Source organism: Rhineura floridana, chromosome 1, assembly GCF_030035675.1.
Source record: "Rhineura floridana isolate rRhiFlo1 chromosome 1, rRhiFlo1.hap2, whole genome shotgun sequence".
Taxonomy (NCBI): Eukaryota; Metazoa; Chordata; class Lepidosauria; order Squamata; family Rhineuridae; genus Rhineura; species Rhineura floridana.
The window spans coordinates 15,757,790-15,776,276 of record NC_084480.1 but is presented as its reverse complement, the minus strand read 5'-3'; the positions used below and the strand labels follow the sequence as shown (position 1 = coordinate 15,776,276).

Here is an 18,487-nt window from a genome sequence, read left to right as displayed (position 1 = left end):
CTAAAAATCACAGCTGCTAAACTTTTACAGACATTGCACATCCATAATTGAAATGTTTTCTACTGGCACCCCTCTCTGCAGAATGATTTTTCATAATGCACCTTCAGCTGCCTTGTGATGCTTTCTAGGTAGACAGGCTCCATAAATTAATATAGCTACCAATCAAGTTTTATTTATTTTTTTCTCCAAAATAATATTTTTTAAAAAAATACTGGTTTTATTTAAGAGCCTTGGTTTTTGTAAGCAGTTTACTGTGCTCTGTGCCAACTCTGCTACAGTAATATTCTTGAGCTTTATACCTGCAGCTGGTTGTAAAAGCCAGTTCACAAGATGCCATCACACCTTTGTGTGACCAGTCTACAGATTGGCTTCCTATGCATCAAGTATGTTAACTGCTGATATTTAGGGTTTTGGTGCAAAAGACTACTAGGCTGCGCAATGGGCTCTGTAACCTAGCTTGGGAAATAGACTAGCCCAGGGGTAGCCAACGTTATCCCTTCCAGATGTTGCTGGACTCCAACTCCCATCAGCCCCAGATAGCATGGGCAGTAGTCAGGGATTATGGGAGTTGTCATCCAATAACATCTGGAGGGTACCAGGTTGGCTACTTGTAGACTAGCCTGTAAAGCTGGTGCAGTTGGACATACTTGGGCAGATAGACACTCTTTTGCCCAATCAGGACCCTTAAATGGTGAGGACCAAGCTTGTTCTGGTCACAAGCAACTAGCCACACTTCTGACTTGCCCTTTAGACCACTTCAGGCATTTCTCCAAACTATGTGGAAATAATGCCTGTAAAGAGGGGTTTTGCAAGCCATCATACTCCATGGAACTGGCCAAAGTCTGCAGAAATGGGGCGGGGGGGAGGCATTGCAACCATTAGTGGAGCCTTATGCTCATCTTCAATTGTTGAAAGTTATTGGATGCAAGCTCTTACTTTTTGCAGAGTTATTGGCATTTCAGCAGTCCTGCAGGGTTTTAAGGTTCACTCTTCATTTTCCTTTCCTTCCCTTCTCTTTTTTTTTGGGGGGGGGACACTTGCATGCATTTAATTATGGCACCAGTTAGCAGCCCCAGACTCTCCTAGCAATACTATTTAAGAGGCTCGTTTTGAGGGGCCCATAACTCAGCAGGTTTAATTTGCGGTGGGCGGAAACTTGGCAGACAGTGAGCCAATTTCAGAATCCACTTGGTGGGCCCTAAAACTAAATAGGATGGCAGGAGATGCCTCTTTCGAACAGTAAAATATAGTGCTCCAGCTCCTTGGATTAGAGCTTCGCCACATGGTGCTCAAGGCTCAGTGATGCCTTCAAATCTTTATCCAAAGATTTAATTGATAACCAAAGGCTTCCCAAAGGCCACAGGAGCTGCCAAGTTTGTCTTGCAGAAGCATTGGTTGGAAAAGGCCTACATTCTGCCCTCTCTCAACAGGGAAACAATTAGGAAGCTGAATGGTCCTGATTTACACATATGGGAGCTTGGAAATTCACAGCAGTTGAAGAATTAAGTTCAGTGCATTCCACACCATTTGTTTGCATTTAGCGTTTAAAGGCTGAATAAATTCACAGTTCATTTTTCCCCTGACTGTGCACACATAGCTTGAAAGAGCGGGCCAGCTGTATTCTATCAAGAAAATGAAATGTCCTAATTTCAGTAATTAGAATGGCTGAGGCTTGGGTTACAGATGTTGTCTTTTGATCTCCAAAATACTGAGCAGACCCAGAGGCTGAAGCCAGCAGTAGAACTCAGCAGGTGAGTGTGTTGGGCCAGGATACAACTTAACACAATCTAGTGGGTTTGAAGCCGAGGGTCTAATCAAATGAGCTATGGGCAGAGCCTGAAATAATCTGGCAGTAATGAGGGGAGTGATGGGGAGGGAGTGCACAACACTGTGAGTGACAGATTACTGGCTTTTCAGTCCTGAAACTGGTTGCATTATAGGGCTTCACTGCTGTGAAGTTTAACAGCCTAGCTCTGTTTGGTTGGCAGTATTGGGCTCTGTTCTACTTGGAAGTTTTGTCTAGACCTATTGTTCTGGTAACCCCAGATGGATTGGGTCTGTTTGTGGTGCCTGACACAATGAGACCCAGTCATTCATGGTTCACCTTAAGGGCTTGGTTCCAAGCCATGGATCTCCCTTGTGGATTCTCTCCCAACCCCATTCAGTGTGACTATAACCATGGTTCAGGTTTTAGTACCAACTTTAACTATGTCTAATGCTAACCACTGTAAATGATTAACCACTGTTTGAAGCTGGTTTTCAAAACTGTGGTTAATAGCAATGGCCTGGGTTGCACATCTCGGTAAGCCAAACTGTGGCTTAGCATGAGGGCTGTCTGAGAAGAGATCCTAGATGCTTTGTTCCTGCTGCTGTGCTGCTATGAGTTAAGTCATAAGTTCGGTTTAGTGTGTCATCTGAACCCAGGCTTGTGGTTTAGCTCTCTCCAGACCAACCACAAGCTGTAACCAAGGTTTGTCCTGTGATTTATGGCTCATGGTTTGTCTAGGAGAACTCAGCCATGAGCCAGGGTTCAGAGGCACACGTGGCTGGGGTCTCACTGATACTGTGATGTATAAGTCACCCTGTAAGCAAAGTAAACAACAAACTACATTTTTAAAGGGGGGGAGGGGAAGAAGCTCTGGGTATTGACACAAAAAACTCGGGTCAGACCCCCTAGCATACTCTCCTGCTGTCTTCTCTAACACGTTTCATTGGTTTGTTGTACAACTTTTGGTCTGTCACAGTTTCACTTGCCTTTTTGCATAGGATGAGTAACAGTAAATTAAAAATGAATGTATGTGTACAATATGTTTCACATGCATGCAGTTAGAAGCTGTAGCCAAACATAGGTCCTCAGGTTTTTGTGCTCGTGAAATTCAAGTTGTTTGTTGAAGGTTGATTTCTGTTAGAATCCCTAGTTTGGCAACTCAAGCTTACCGCTAAAAGCTTAAGCTGCTTGGCTAAACTCTGCGTTTGGAAATATTTGCAGTCGTTTTCTGCAAAGGATGGAAATTGGATTTGACATTTGCTCATGCAGGAAACATTGATTTTTCGGTGCAAGTCAAAACTTGAACCTGAATGCAATGCTCATCAGTTGTTGGTGGGAAGGTGGGTTCCTTCTATGCTCACAAGTATGGATCTACTATAGATTTACTGACTTCTCTCTTTGGACAGCTGCTCTAATTCTGCTGCATGTGTATATTTCAAGGAGCAAGCATGGCTTCCCTTACCCTGAAAAGGCTTTCATCTTAACTCCTCTTTGTTCCAGCTTTTGGGTTAAATAAGCTATTTTAAAGCCTTTTCTGCTTTCTTTTTCAGGTGGACCTACCATGACTTCTTCAGTAGGTATCGAGTTCTCATGAAAAAGAGGGATCTCTCTAAAAAGAATGACAAGAAACTGATTTGTAAAATGCTACTGGAAAGCCTCATTAAAGTGAGCAGGATTAAGAGTATTTTCACTTCTCAACGCCCTGCATATTGCCTTGGCACTTAAAGGCCGTGTACACTGTGTTTCTAAGTTTCTCCTCCTACACTTCCCAGTTGACCAGGTGTCAACATAACCTGAGGGACCTTGGAGAGTTTTGCAGAATAAAATTATTGTGAAAAGGATTAAAGAGAGTAAATGAGTCACATGGCCATGAGAGTTGTTGATAAGGACCCTTTTTGTTCTGCTGAATTCTTAAGCTCACTTCAGTCACTTCTTGCCCCTACCTTTGCCCCTCTTTTAATCTCATTTTATTAAAGCCAAATTGGGTATCATGTCCACACTATGGACTTAAGATGGCGCGACTGTTCAGTCTTCTCAGGAAATGCTGGGAATTGTAGTTCTGCTGCAAGGAGAAGATTTAGGGACCTCTTAACAGAGAATTCTCAGCAACTCACCAAACTGCAATTTACAGATTATTTGGAGAAGCTATGAAGTAGAACTGGTATACAACCACTGTAAATTTGTATTGTATATTAGGGCTCTCAAGTCTGTGATGACTTTTTGCCTGCAGCAGAGGGCTTTCAAATATTTTTCTGTTCTTGTGCTGTTGCTCAGAGATGGAAAAATCATCAATCCATCTGCAACACTTGTGGTCCTCCAGAGGTTTCTTGTTCAATACACAGAAATGTACTCTGACATACCTTTCAATTTCTGGGCTCACAGCACATCTAGCATAATGCTCCCATTATGTCATTAACTCCTGCATTTGGTTAGTCATGTAAGAGTGCCATACCCAGACAGAGAAGACATGTAGGAAAATAGCATAGGTATCCACAACTATATCCAGTGCAATATCCCTTTGCAAGCTCCTGCCTTCAGCTTTGCCCACTCTTAGCTCCCTGGCATGTGTATTTGCATGATGCGCATGCTAATAAACATGAGTCTGCTGCACACAGAAATTATTTATATGCACATGTAAATATGATTGGGTTTTTTTGGGGGGGCTGTATGTTTATATTAAATAGTAATGCTTAGATTTATTTATGCAGTCATAGACCCATTGTAAAATACAACTGGAGTAACAGACCTGAAACAGCATGGAATGTAACATAGAGGTGGAGAGTTGTGATGGGTCAATTAAGTATGATGTTGCTACTATTTTTGTAGGTATTTTATGTGGATTTGGTTTTAATTGGTTGCATTATATAAGCTTTCTTGTATTTTATTTTGTTGTGCACCACCTTGTGACTGTTGTGACTGGGCAGAATTAAAATATCTTAATGAAGAACATATAGTATGAAACTTAATACACACAAAACATAGAAAACACCAATCCAAAACTCACACTGAGATCAGCTCTCTTATCTTGATTACCAAGCTTTTAAAAAGGGCTGTCCTTCTAGTGATATACATGTCATCTCTATTCATACAAATTTCTTATATAACACCATTAGCGTAGTGCAGGGTCAGAAGTGCAGGGTCCCTTTATGTTAGTCACAGTCACCACCACTCTTTTTTTGCTGCTGGGTTGAGAATGAGATCCTTGTTAATGCCTTCTCCCACAACAGATATCCCTAGGAGCCAACAAGCGTGAACATGGAGAGTTAGCTACTGAGAAGAGTCTGCTCAGTGGTTGACTCACCTTCTTTCTCTCTGATTGGCTGCAGTCAGCAGTAAAGGACATGGAAGCATGTTAGAAGACTCTTTTCCAGTGGCTAAGACACTCACCTTTCATGCTGATTGGCTCATAGGATCCTGGAGACATTAGGACCCTGCTCCCCATAAAGTAAGGGGTCTAAGATCCCTCAAGACCCCAGACAACTACACCCCTTCATGACACCTTTGAGTCTTCCAGGTAAATGCTTTCAAAGTGGAAGGAGCAAATCCTTCCTAACTCCATTACAATGTTTGCAGTAAAAAATAACATGACAGAGTTTTCTGACAGCCCTCACAAGGCTGTCATGCTCTTTCTTCCAATGGAGTCTGGTTAAATTGACCCTCCATTAATGTTCCTGGCAGAGAAAAATAGTATGAAGTAACTCTCAGTGGCAGTTCCTTTTTTCTGTTCAATTCAAGCCTAGAACACCTTAGGATTCCATCATTCTCTCTCTTGCTTATTAGTTACCCTGAATTTGAGTACAGGAATATTGAAAAACATACTAAAATCCATTATTACTCTGACTGGCAGCAGCTGCCCAAAGTCTCAGGCAGAAGGGTCCCTCCAGTCCCTTGCTGTTTGAGATTCTTTTCAACTAGGGGTGATAGTTAAATGCAAAGGATGTACATGCAAAGGTTGTACTCTCCTGTTGAGCTGTGGACCCTCCAGATGCTTCTAATTCTTAAACGTTGGTGGAGGTACACCACCAAGGCAACAGAAAATAAACTGGATGTCACACATTTTATTTTGGAAATTCATAGGTGACTAGAAAAAGGGAAGTCTGGAGCTATATTTGGTGAGCAAGTGTACTCCTAGGTATTTGTATGCTCTTCGTTCCCCATGCTGTAACCTGGGGGTGGGTCACTTGTCCCATTTTGGGATGCCTGTCATCTGCACAGATGTGAAACCTCTGATTAATTTCACCCAGTTGTAAAATATGATACAGACTCTCTTATGTGCTGATGGGAAAAACTAAATAGCTGTTTTTCTTAACCCAGTTTCTCTTTATGCTTTTGAAAAGGATCCTGACCAGTTCCAGTTTGGGCGAACCAAGATATTTTTCCGTGCGGGCCAGGTGGCATACTTGGAGAAATTACGGGCAGATAAGTTCCGTGCCGCCACCATCATGATACAGAAGACAGTGCGTGGCTGGTTGCAGAGAGTGAAGTACAGGAAGATGAGAGAGGCAGCAATTAGAATCCAGAGGTATACTCGAGGGCACCTGGCACGCAGGTGAGCATGAAATGCATGTTCTCAGGAGATTTAATGTAAGAGATATGTGCTAGTTGCTGATACTGATAATGTTGAAGAATATGTACTTCATTTGTGTAGGTTGTAATCCAGTTCATATGAACATATAAAGCTGACATTGACTGAATCTAGGCAGGAGCTAAAATGATAAAACTGAGGTTGTCATACTTTGGACGCATAATGAGAAGACATGATTCACTAGAAAAGACAATAATGCTGGGAAAAACAGAAGGAAGTAGAAAAAGAGAAAGGCCAAACAAGAGATAGGTTGATTCCGTAAAGGAAACCATAGACCTGAACTTACAAGATCTGAACAGGGTGATTCACGACAGATGCTATCGGAGGTCGCTGATTCATAAGGTCTCCATAAGTCGTAATCAACTTGAAGGCACATAACACATACACAGGGCCAGGAGTAGCCAAAGTGATGCCCTCCAGATGGACCCAACAACTCCTCCAATCAGCCCAAACTAGCAAAAGGTCAGGGATGATGGGGATTGTAGTCTAGCAATATCTGGAAGGCACCACATGGGCTACACCTTCCTTTTTTGTAGCCTCATTTGTAGCCTGTGAGAGAGGGATGTTCACCTTTTTCAGAAGGGACAAGTTCAAGGGTGGGGTAATTAAACTTATCAGAGTCCCTCCCAGCTCTCCCATGCTGTAATCACGGCCATGTTTAAATCCTTGTTTTTGTTATGTGCCTTCAAGTCAATTTCAACTTATGGCGACCCTATAAATCGGCGCCTCTAATAGCATCTGTTATGAATCACCCTGCCCCAGAAAGATGCTATTTCATGATATGTATTAACATGCCAGCGGGCATTTTGGTGGGGAGGGTAAATGGCAGGCCATTATCAAGTTACTTCTCAGAAATGATATATTTAATCTCTGTGGAAGGACCTGGCAACAGAAAGTTAGATGATGACTTGTTGCTGACTTCTTAGCTACTTGCCAAGCAAGTAGTATTTTATACATTTGCTTTAAATAATATCCTCCAAAGCTTTGTGTCTCTTTCCCTTTGGAGCATACTATCAAGACTACATTTTTGGGGAATATAGAACCGGTTATGCCTGCCTTGAAGTGTGTGAAAGTCTTTTTCATTCATGCTGGCACCTCCATCATTTTGGTAAAATAGACTTGGCTTATGTCATATGACAAAAATGGAGAGCCCTGCAGGGATCAGACTCCATAGGAAATTGGAACAGCCACCTCCACTTTCACAAGTCATTTCTTTTCTTTTTTTTAATCACTTTGAGCAAACAACAAATCATAAAATTTAATGAAGTACACTTCAGTGTCTTAAAAAACTTGTATTTATTGAAAGAGATGCAATAATGAGTTGGTCGTAAATTCTGCAAGTTAAAGCTCTGAACTGTGTTACTACATGAGGATATTAACTGCATCCAAAATTAAGCACCATGTAGGAATTGCTTGGAGTCATGCTCTTGGACGTTGCCAAACCAGTGCGCATTGCTTTAAATGTCAAATCAATTTGCTGCCATTGTGCTGCCAACCAGTGGTTATGCTGCACTGCACTTGCTTTTGTTGCTGGGGAACTGGAACAGCTAACCTTGATGAGGATGCCTTTAAGATTTTCCAAATTTAAGGCCAGAACATGAAAACCTATGCGAAATGGAGTAAATTTATGTGCTACGTTTTGCTTTAATTCTGAAAGAGCGTTACTAACTTTTTCTGATACCGTAGCAAGTTAAAAAAAAACAGTTGCCAGCCAGGGCCATATGATCTGTTGGGTAGACAATACATTTGTCCCATGTGCTGGCCTTAAAAAGGCTACCCAGCATCCTTCTCCTACATGCCACTCATGTCTTCAGTGGAGCCTGCACAATGAAGAATGCAGAATATGCAAGTACAAAAGTGTAGAGGAAGAACTTGAAGCAAGGAGTGAGGTATCAGCTGGTTTAGGAATGCTATGATTGGAACATTCAGCAAAGAACTCAGTAGGCAAACTTAGGCAAATCCCAGTTTACCTACTCCCTCCTTCCCATGCAGCCCCCTAATCCGACAAGTCCCCCATCACCTTTCCGACACATACTGTCTAGGCCAGCAGCAGCAGTTGCAGTGGTGTTGCCGCTGTGATGAAAAGGCTCTCTTTTCTTCCCCTTTCTGGTTGGATCCTGGTGGTTTTGGAAATATATAGTTTCCCTAAGGAATACTGCAGTGTCAGCCACATTTCCTAAGGGCCACAGGGTTTATGCCGGGGCCTGGCCAGAGAGACCTCGCTCTCTCTTTCTCTTGCTGCCACCACCTCTGGCCTAGTTGCTACATGCAGTTTGAAGGGAAAGGGGGGGATGATTGGGGAGGTCATAGCTGGGTGTGTGAGGGGGTTTGGGGACCTACAGGAGGGGAGGCAGGGGAGGACGAGTAAAGTTTGAATTGGATCTGAAATGAACAGGCCTTTCCTGACTTCTTGGGCTCAGCTTACGTCTGAGCCAGTCCAATATGAACCAAAGAGCTTCACCCATCACCGTTGTTATTTTCTCACTTACCCCGTCTGTAACAAATGGACTGCCCTCAAGTCGATTCCGACTTATGGGCGACCCTATGAATAGGGTTTTCATGGTAAGTGGTATTCAGAGGTGGTTTACCATTGCCTTCCTCCAAGGCTGAGAGGCAGTGACTGGCCCAAGGTCACCCAGTGAGCTTCATGGCTGTGTGGGGATTTGAACCCTGGTCTCCCAGGTCATAGTCAAGTGGATAATATTTTTCACCTGTGTTGTTATTATTTATTCTTATTACTTATTAAATTTATATCCCGGCCTTCCTCCAAAAGGAGGGATATAAATTTAATGTTTATAAGGATTGCTGAGTTAATACACATTACTACTGGGCTCTCCGTGGGAGGAAGGGCAAGATGTAAATATAACAACAGCAACACTGCTACTTAGGGAAAGCACCTTATAAGCGCTAAGAATGATCAAGGTTATGATCATGCTAGGACAGCTTTCAGGAAGTGAGGGGCAAAGTTGGAGGATGGAGGAACAAGGCCGAGAGGGAGAGAGGGCATAGAGCTCAGACATGTCCACCATGCCCTGTTGGTGTAGCATTAAAACATAAGATATTTTGAAAGTTCAGAGTGATCTGTTGGTAACTATTTCTTAAAGAAGAGCAACAAAGTAGTGTTTGAAAAGGAATTTTTATAGTTCAAATTGTTGTTGGTGGCATTCTTGACCTCAGTTGAGATCGCTCCATCTAACTGCAAATGAGTGCCAGCAGAAACTGAGGTCACTGAGAAACACAAGGGATGTAACAGCATTTTTAGAATTGTGAGGTTGGCAGAAGTACAGTAATTTATATAAAAACTGAGGAGGCAAGGACTGCTGTACCCCTTCCCACCCCCCCAAAAAGCCTAATGTGGATTGAGCATGCTTGGTAGCCAAAGAATGTTCAGTATTGGTTGGAAGAGGAAAATGAGAGGGGAGTGGAATGGAGTATCCTAGAGAAGGGCATGACTGACTTGCTGGGACCCCGAAAGGACAACTCCTAATAGAGGAGGAGGATATACTGCAACGCTTTTTGCAGGTTTCAGTTGTTGCTATTAAACCTTTTCATTCTTGCACTTTTACAGACTGGCTGACCATCTTAGGAAAACGAAAGCAGCAATTATTTTCCAGAAACAATATCGAATGCTAAGGATCCAGCGTGCATACCAGACAATCCGTGGAGCCGCCATCACAATCCAAGCCTTCACCCGCGGAATGTTCGTCAGAAAAACCTATCAAAAGGTATGGTTGTTCTTATGAAAATATGCTTGCCTTCAAAACACAGGAAATGCCCAACTTTACATATCAACGTTGTGACTGGAGCTTGTCTTTGTCTTTGGTTTGCCATATGAAAATAATCAAAACACCTTTTTCACCCACAGTGTGAACCCAGCTTCTAACTTTTGCGTTACAGATGTACACAGCAGCAAAACAAAAGCTTGATAAGCCAGTTCATTCTCTTGCCAAGGAATTTATGAAAGCTCAGTTTTGCTCCATGTCCTTGTGCATCACAATATATAAAATTATATATATTCATTTGTCTCCTTATCTCTCCTCACAGACCATAAAAGCTATTTTAAAAACAATTGCAAACAGCCTCAAGGCTTGGAGAGATGTGTGTTGGAGTTGTCACTAGCCAATAGATATTCACTACACTTGGCTTTTTTTCTAATTCAGACTTAACCACACCGAAACCTCCAAAGATCTTCTGTGGCAGAAGACAGTATGTTGGTTTAGAAGGCATGAACAGTGCTACTGAACCACCAATGCCACTTTTAAAACATTAGATCTTATATCCTTTGTCTCCTGCCCTGCATGCAGTTCAGCTGCTGAGCACCCACTGACGTCAGTATTTTTTAAGCAACAGTCTGTTTCCAGGCGGTTGCTGTTCGGGAGGTCTTGTGCAATAAACCCAATTCCCCAAAATATGGGACTTTTTTGCGATAAGGAAAGTGATGAAGAGATGCATTGGAAAATTTGCGGTAACTCTTGGTTTGACACAATGCCACCTAACCTCCCTGCAAAGAACAGAATGAATACTAATTAAATAGCCAACATTGTCTAACCTCCCTGCAAACAAATGAGGGTGAATGCTCAATAAACATATCATTTGGAAGCACCCTTATTCTACCTGTGGGTGGAACTGCAGCATTGACTTTATCGAAGGTCAGTATGACCTACTTGGGATTGGATCTGAGTTACCTGAATTTGAATGCCAGCTTAGTTGTGGTCTTAACAATTTGGCTAAAGCCTCACTGTATCTCTTATCTAAGTTTCCCATGTGTAAAATATTGGCAATAGGATTCAGCTCACAAAACAATGTGGAAACACACCAAATAATGAGAGTAGACTGAACAAAGGAAGTTACGTAGGAAATTGCCTTATGCTAGGTCAGACTGTTTGTCTGTCTAGCCTACTATAGTCTGCTCTGACCAGCAGCAGCTCCCCTGGGTCTCAAGTACAGGTCTTGCCCGTCACCTGCTACCTGATTCTTCTGACACAGGGACAGTGGTATTATTGGACTCCAACTCCTATCAACTTTGACCATTTGCCTTGCTGACTGGGGCTGATGGGAGTTGGAGTCCAACAACATCTGGAATTCCACAGGCTCTCTCTCCCTGAACATTCTAGGGATGTTCTGCAAGCAAAGCATGTGTGCTCTAGCAGTGAACTGTGATCTCTTCAACAAAGTACTAACTGTATATAATGGGGGGAGATTGCAAATCCTGTAAAAACTGGCCTGAGATAGATTTGTGCATTTTATTTATATGAAAATTTCTAACCTGCCCTGCAGATACATGTACTTCACTCAGAGTGGTTTACAATAATTAAAATCATAATATATCTTAATAAAAACACAATATCAAGCAAAACACAATGGTGGCAAAACTAATGAGTTTAGAGGAAAACATTATCTCCCCAGCAAAGCAAAAGCCTACTGGCTTTTTTTTTTTAAGTCTTCACTAGGTAGCGGAAGATTGATAAAGAGCAAACCATCTGAATTTCATGGGGCAAAGTGTTCCATTGTTTGAGTGTGTCCACTGAAAAAGCCCTAACTCTTGTCACAGCCAACTGTTCCACCATAAGTGGAAAACAGAAAAGGGCCTCTCTACCATATCACACGCAGGATGGTACAAGAGGAGGCAGTCCTTTATGTACCCTGATGCCAAACCATTTAGGACTTTAAAGATAATTACCAACCTTTCACATTGTGCCCCAAATCAAATTGACAGTGCATAAGCTCTGACTATATTTGGTCTTTGGTCCTAAGAGTGGACTATTCTCAGATTCGAGTACCAGTTTTGAATCTCTTTCCATTGGTCTGCATTGATATGCAATAAAACAGAAGATTTGGGGCTTCTTTTTTTGAAACAGCATTCATAATGATCACAACAACGTCACAGGCACTGTCCAATAGGCAGCCACACCTGAGTGAAACCGTTATTCCTACAGCAAAATAGGCACAATGGCTGCACATGCTTGGACAAGAATCAGTATTTTCCTTCAACTGCATTTTGAATTATCAGAAAGAGTAATTACCACACCATGGAAGCTCTTGCTGTGATTACATGTTCTGGGCGGATTAGCAGTCTGGGGAAGAAACTATGATGTGCGGAAAGCCCAGATTTGCCTATTTCAAACACTTGTTTTCCAACAGTTTTTCTTCCCATGCCTTTTGCACATTAAATAATTCCCTGTATATTCAAGAAGAAAGTCTAAGACTACATAACATCTTCCTCCAGCCATTCTAAATATATACATGTTTGCATAGAGCAAACAAATGTCATCTGATATCAGCCACTCGGTGAAGAACTTACCTGACAGATCAGTGTTTATTGGAGTCATACTTGAAAAGATATCTGCCTGGTGACGTTAGCCATAGAGTTGGTACTCGTGGTCTCTCTGCTTGTGGTGGTCAGTTCTTCTTCCACGGAGGCTGCTCCCCACTCATGGCAAATGGAGTCATTAGACTCATTCACTGAGAACAGGGTCTATAACCTTATATCTGCCTTCCACTTCAACTTGGCAGACAAGTCATGACCTTTTCGCTGAGAAGAATCACTGTGGCCTCACAAAAGAAAAAGCAGCTGATCTGAGCCACCCAGTCACACGCCATGGACATAGTCCTTTCCAGCTCTCTGAGGGGATGCAGAAGAGGCCTCATGAGACAAGTGTGTAAAATTATGTCTGGCTTGGAGAAAGTGGATAGAGAAAAGTTTTTCTCTCTCTCTTATAGTGCTGGAACTTGTGGACATCTGATAAAGCCAAATGTTAGAAGATTCAGGACAGACAAAAGAAAGTATGTCTTCACACAGCGTTTAGTTAAACTATAGAATTTGCTCCCATAGGAGGTGGTGCTAGCCACCAGTTTGAATGGCTTTAAAATAGGATTGGATGACTTCATGGAGGATAAGGCTATCAGTGGCTACTAGCTATGATGGCTATGCTCTGCCTCCACGGCCAGAGGCAGTATGCCTTTGAATGTCAGTTGCTGAAAACCACAGGAGGGAAGAGTGCTGTTGCGCTCAGGTCCTGCTAGCGGACTTTCCATAGGCATCTATAGCCTCCCTGTGCTCCTGCTGGGAGGCAGGGCGGGATATAAATCAAATAATAAATAAATAAATCTGAGTGGCTACTGTGAGAACAGGATGCAGGACTAGATGGGCTGTTGGCCTGATCGAGCAGGCTCTTCTTATCACAGTATCATAGAATAGTACAATTGGAAGGGGCCTATAAAATCATCGACTCCGACCCCCTTCTCAGTGCAGGAATCCAATTTAAAGCAATACCTGACAGGTGGCTGTCCAGCTGCCTCCTGAATGCCTTCAGTGTTGGAGAGCCCACCACCTCCTTAGGTAATTGGTTCCATTTTCATACCGCTCTTAACAATTAGGACGTTTTTCCTGATGATCGGTCTGGCTTCCTGTAACTTCAGCCCATTATACCATGTCCTTCACTGTTTTTAAACTTTTATGTTCATATTCAATGTAGTGGCTACTTCTGGCATTTATTGAGTCACAGAATGCCTGCAACTTAAATGTGCATGCACCGTTCAAACCTTGTTTGAAGGTATATGAACTTTGTCCACCATTTTTTTCTGACGTTGGCCAGCCAATAGCCTCTGAGAGCTCTGGAGTCAGGCAGGAAGCTGTGGCCTACTCTAGTGACTGATTATTATTATTATTATTATTATTATTATTACATTTGTATACCGCCCCATAGCCAAAGCTCTCTGAATTCCTTGTCCCCAGTATCTGGCACACAGGGGTAGGTTGTCAAAATAAATTCCATAGGGGAGCTGTTGTAGGCAAATGTCCCTGCTCTGTTTTTGCAAGTAGAATCAGTGCAGGCAGCACAGCCCACCTCAAGTAGGCCATGCACGCACATCCTAGCCTGTCCTGGTCACCAAGGAGAAAAGGCTCTGCGAGGAAGAAAGGCAGGCGGTGGCACGGTGGTTCCTTCTTGAAGGAGGAAGCTCCCCTGTCCTCTCTCTTCAAAACCAAAGGAACAGATGCATGCTGGAGCATCTCCTTTTGCTTGGAGGGTTAAGCTGTAACTCTCATCATCTCTTGCTAGCAGTTGTAGTTCAACCCCACAATCCCAGGGGGAGGAAAACTCTGATAGCGTCTCCTCTAGATTTCAGAGAAGGGATAGACCACCGAAATGAATCACCAGATATTACGCTGTCCTGTCACCTAAGATAAATTTTCCCCATAGGTTCAATGGGTGAGATGGTGTGAATTTGGGCCACAGGTGGGGAGAGGACTTTGGGCCGTTTGAATGGCCCCCATTAAACATTGAGCCTTCTCACTTGAAGAGCTTTGGTATTCAGTTCAATGATGCACTCGGCTTGCATGTTTCTCCTGAGATGTATAGCCTCTGTATCTAGTGGTTCCATTTAGCTATTGTGGCAAATAGCATTTTGATAGACTCTTTTTCCATGAATTTGTCTCAGCTCCCCCCTCTCTCAGCCATCCAAGCTAGTCGCCATCACTATCTTGTGGTACTTCCATTATATAAAGAATTATGCAATTAGATGCATGGATAGCATGAAGTGAAGAGGAGGAAGAGGAGAGTTTGCAGTCATTGGGGTTTGTGCTGTTTACTTACCGCTGCAGAATGTGTCACACAGTGTGACAAATGGGACAGTGTTTCTAACTGTTGCTAATAACTAATGTTGGATTTGTTCATGAACATATTCTGGCCAGAAGTGATCAATATCAGTGTGATAAAAAACACAATAGATGAATGCATCTGTCGCCCCATGACTCACTTGTGAGCTATTGGGGGAGGGGGCATCAGGATGGCCAGTGTCTGATAATAGAGTGTTGGGCTGGTTGGACATTTGTTCTGATCCAGGAAGGCAATGTTGGTGTTTGCCATGTTTGCTATGATATGATTTACAATGCTGCAGAGAGGAGTCCCCAGTTAACCTGAGATTCCTGCGGAGTGAAAGGTATACATCAACTTTGTGATACAACTGCTACTAAGTGGCTTGTCAACATTATTTATAGCAGAAAAGAGGTGAATTGCAACAGCTACAACAGCAGCTATGGCAACATGAATGGGGCAATGCCATGGTGCAATTTCAGGCTCTTCCCCGCTGCCCTCCCCACTTCTCCTGAGGGTCACTTCATCCCTGTGTTTTGCAGATGCTCATGGAGCACAAAGCCACCATCATCCAGAAGCACGCCCGGGCCTGGCTGACTCGGAAGCGTTTTGCCAGGTTCCGATGTGCAGCTGTAGTTGTCCAGTGCTACTTCAGGCGCATGAAAGCCAGGCAAGAGCTGAAGGCCCTGAAGATAGAGGCACGGTCAGCTGAGCACTTGAAGAGGCTCAATATTGGCATGGAGAACAAGGTTGTTCAGCTGCAGAGGAAGATAGATGAACAGGTAAATCCTCCATGAGTCCTGCTCTGTAGTGCATATCTGGAGCTCTGTATTGCTCTGGATTTTGAGAGGTATTCCTGTGGAGCAGGAATTGGGGAATCTGTGGCCCTCCAGATGTTATTGGGCATAAACTCCCATGAGCCCTGCTCAGCATAGCCAAAGGCCAGGGATGATATAAGTTGTAGTTCAGTAACAACTGCTACCCTGGGGTCTGGGAGGAAGAGCAGGATATAAATTAATTAAAGAACATTTGGTGAGCCAAGAGATCCCTCTTCCTGCTGTAGAGCATGGATGGGGAACCTGTGGCCCTCCGTATGTTGTTGGACTAGAATTCATGTCACTCCTGACCATTAGCCATGCTGGCTGGAGCTGGTGAGCACTATAGTTCAACAACATCTGGCCACAGATTCCCCACCCCTGTTGTGGAGATTTTGCAACCATATTCACAGAACATTCTGTAGCTCCATCACCATATTGAGGATGTGGTGATATCACACCACATGAGCACACATGCACTAGTTGGACGCAGTTATGCCTTAGGTATACCTTGTATCCTTGCTCCTACTGACAGTCTGGCCCTAATAATAATGTGCTTCCCTTTGCTCAGTCTTAGTACTTTCAGGAAAATAGGAAGCTTCCTTATTTTGAGTCGATCTTGCTCAGTGTTGTCTACATATTTCAGATATGGGTCTTTCCCAGCCCTATTTGGCTGATGCCAAGGATTGAACCTGAGGCCTTCTGCATGCAAAGCAGGTGTTCTACCTCTGGTCTATGGCTGTTCCCCAAACATTTCAGGCTTTCCAGAACACCCAACAAAGAAAAGAGCATTTAAACAATGGTCTGGGGCTTGGTATCTGTTTTTGTTTGATTGTTTTTTAAATGCATTTTATTCATTTAATTTAAGCCACCCATTCAGTTAAAAAGTGTCCATGGCAGATTACAGGAAAAGCAATCAAAGCATTACAAATTCATATAAAACTTTCAGGCAATCACTATAGAACAGCAGGATGAAACTGGAGAAATATAAACCCACCCAAAAAATAAAATGTAAATGTACTGTCTTCAAGTCGATTCCAACTTATGGAGACCCTATGAATAGTGTTTTCATGAGGCTGAGAGGCAGTGACTGGCCCAAGGTCATCCAGTGAGCTTCATGGCTATCTGGGGATTCAAACCCTGGTCTCCCAGGTTGTAGTCCAACACCTTAACCACTATACCACACTGGCCCCAGCAGACTCTAAAACAAAAAGCAGGTAAAACTCACCAATTATTGCTCATTAAAGCCTGGTGGTTAAACAGAAAACTCAGTAAGGACTACAACAGGGAAACTTCTCTGGGAAGAGTATTCTGCTGGGCAAAAATAAATAAATAAATTCAATTTCTGGTCACCAACCTTTGATGGTGGAAGTACCTGGATTTGGACCTCTTGATGATGACCTTCAAAGAACAAACAAGCACATATTATTTATTTATTTAATCAGTTTGTAGTCCGCTGACTATATAAAATACCTTGAAGCAGTTTATAATAAAAGTGTCAAAACTCTGAAACTTGTCTTAAAACACAACACATAAAATGCAAATAATTATAAAGAACAAGAAGGGGTAATGGGAATCAAAAGCATAAAAAGGCTTTTAAAAATGCTGAGCAGTTGGTTGGCGATCACTCGTGGCTGAGTAAGATTGTCTTCCAAGATAATTTGGTTGGAAGACGTCTGTGCGTGAATTTGTTTTATGTGGGGAGATCGGCGCATGACGATCAACACACAATCTTGACAGAAAAAGACTTTGATCCAATGGCATGGGTACCACGACGATTGGAAGTCTTTTATCTGCTGCAGCCTTCATCCGCCTTCACAGCCGTTGTAACATACAAATTGTTATCCTCCGCCTGTTCTGCCGTCGAGGACATTCTTGGATTGTTCTTTGTCTGGTTCCTCTCCCTCAACCTTACCACCATGGGTGACCCTGCTGGGAGCACATGACTCCCGACGGCATCGCTCACAGGGTTCATTGGAACACGCAAGCCCACTCACCACTACAAGGTGACGATCCAGCGAGGGGGCTGAGCAGTACTATCCCATAATTAACAGTCAGGATATGCAAAATGTTTTTTGGTTTGCTTTTTTTTTTTTTTTTTTAAGTAAGTGCCTAACACAAGTCTCAACAAGCATGGCCAAAGGCCTGGGATGATGGGAGTTGTAGTTCTGCAACATCTGGAGGGCTAAAGGTGCTTTAGGGGCATGCAATACTTCATCTGTAATTCCGAAATTCATTTCCTTCTCGCTTGAAGAGTGGCACCGTGTTCGGGATACATATGTTCCTTTCAGATAAGTAGCTTCTGCATGGGCAGGATTTTCCTAATGGCTAGCTCACATGTTAGTTTATTCCCTAGCAAGTGTGTATTCCTCCCCCTTCAAAGCACTAGTAGGCAGGGCCAGTTCTAGGTTTCTTGGGGCCCTTGGCATACAGACCCCTTTAGGGCTCCTCTTCCCTTCACAGCCCTCCTTGGCAGGGGCTGTCGCTGCTGCTCCCACCATGCTCACTGAGCTGGAGGGAGCAGTTGCCAGAGGATGGCAGGCTCCCAAGGTGGGAAAGAGGGAGGCCCCTACCTGCACACCCCAGGAGAAGGAAGAGGCCCCGCTACCGCTGCCTGTCGCAGCACAAGTGAGCGCCTGCTCCCTTCACCTCATGTAACTCACTCAGGACCAGGCCCCAGGTACCCAGCCAGCTGGGACTGATTGCTACCACCTGTCCCTCTTTA

The 18,487-nt window shown here is 43.3% G+C and overlaps 1 protein-coding gene across 3 annotated transcripts in view; it reads left to right on the top strand.

Annotated features, from left to right (window-relative positions):
- Positions 1-18,487, top strand: part of MYO5B (myosin VB) — a 363,858-nt gene that overhangs the window by 277,439 nt on the left and 67,932 nt on the right. For 2 of the 3 annotated variants that reach the window (XM_061614358.1, XM_061614347.1), the window contains exons 18-21: positions 3,319-3,433; positions 6,106-6,317; positions 9,922-10,078; positions 15,490-15,729. In XM_061614358.1, coding sequence (XP_061470342.1) covers positions 3,319-3,433; positions 6,106-6,317; positions 9,922-10,078; positions 15,490-15,729 — 724 coding nt within the window. The remainder of the gene's footprint in view (positions 1-3,318; positions 3,434-6,105; positions 6,318-9,921; positions 10,079-15,489; positions 15,730-18,487) is intronic. The other variant, XM_061614367.1, reaches the window with a different exon arrangement.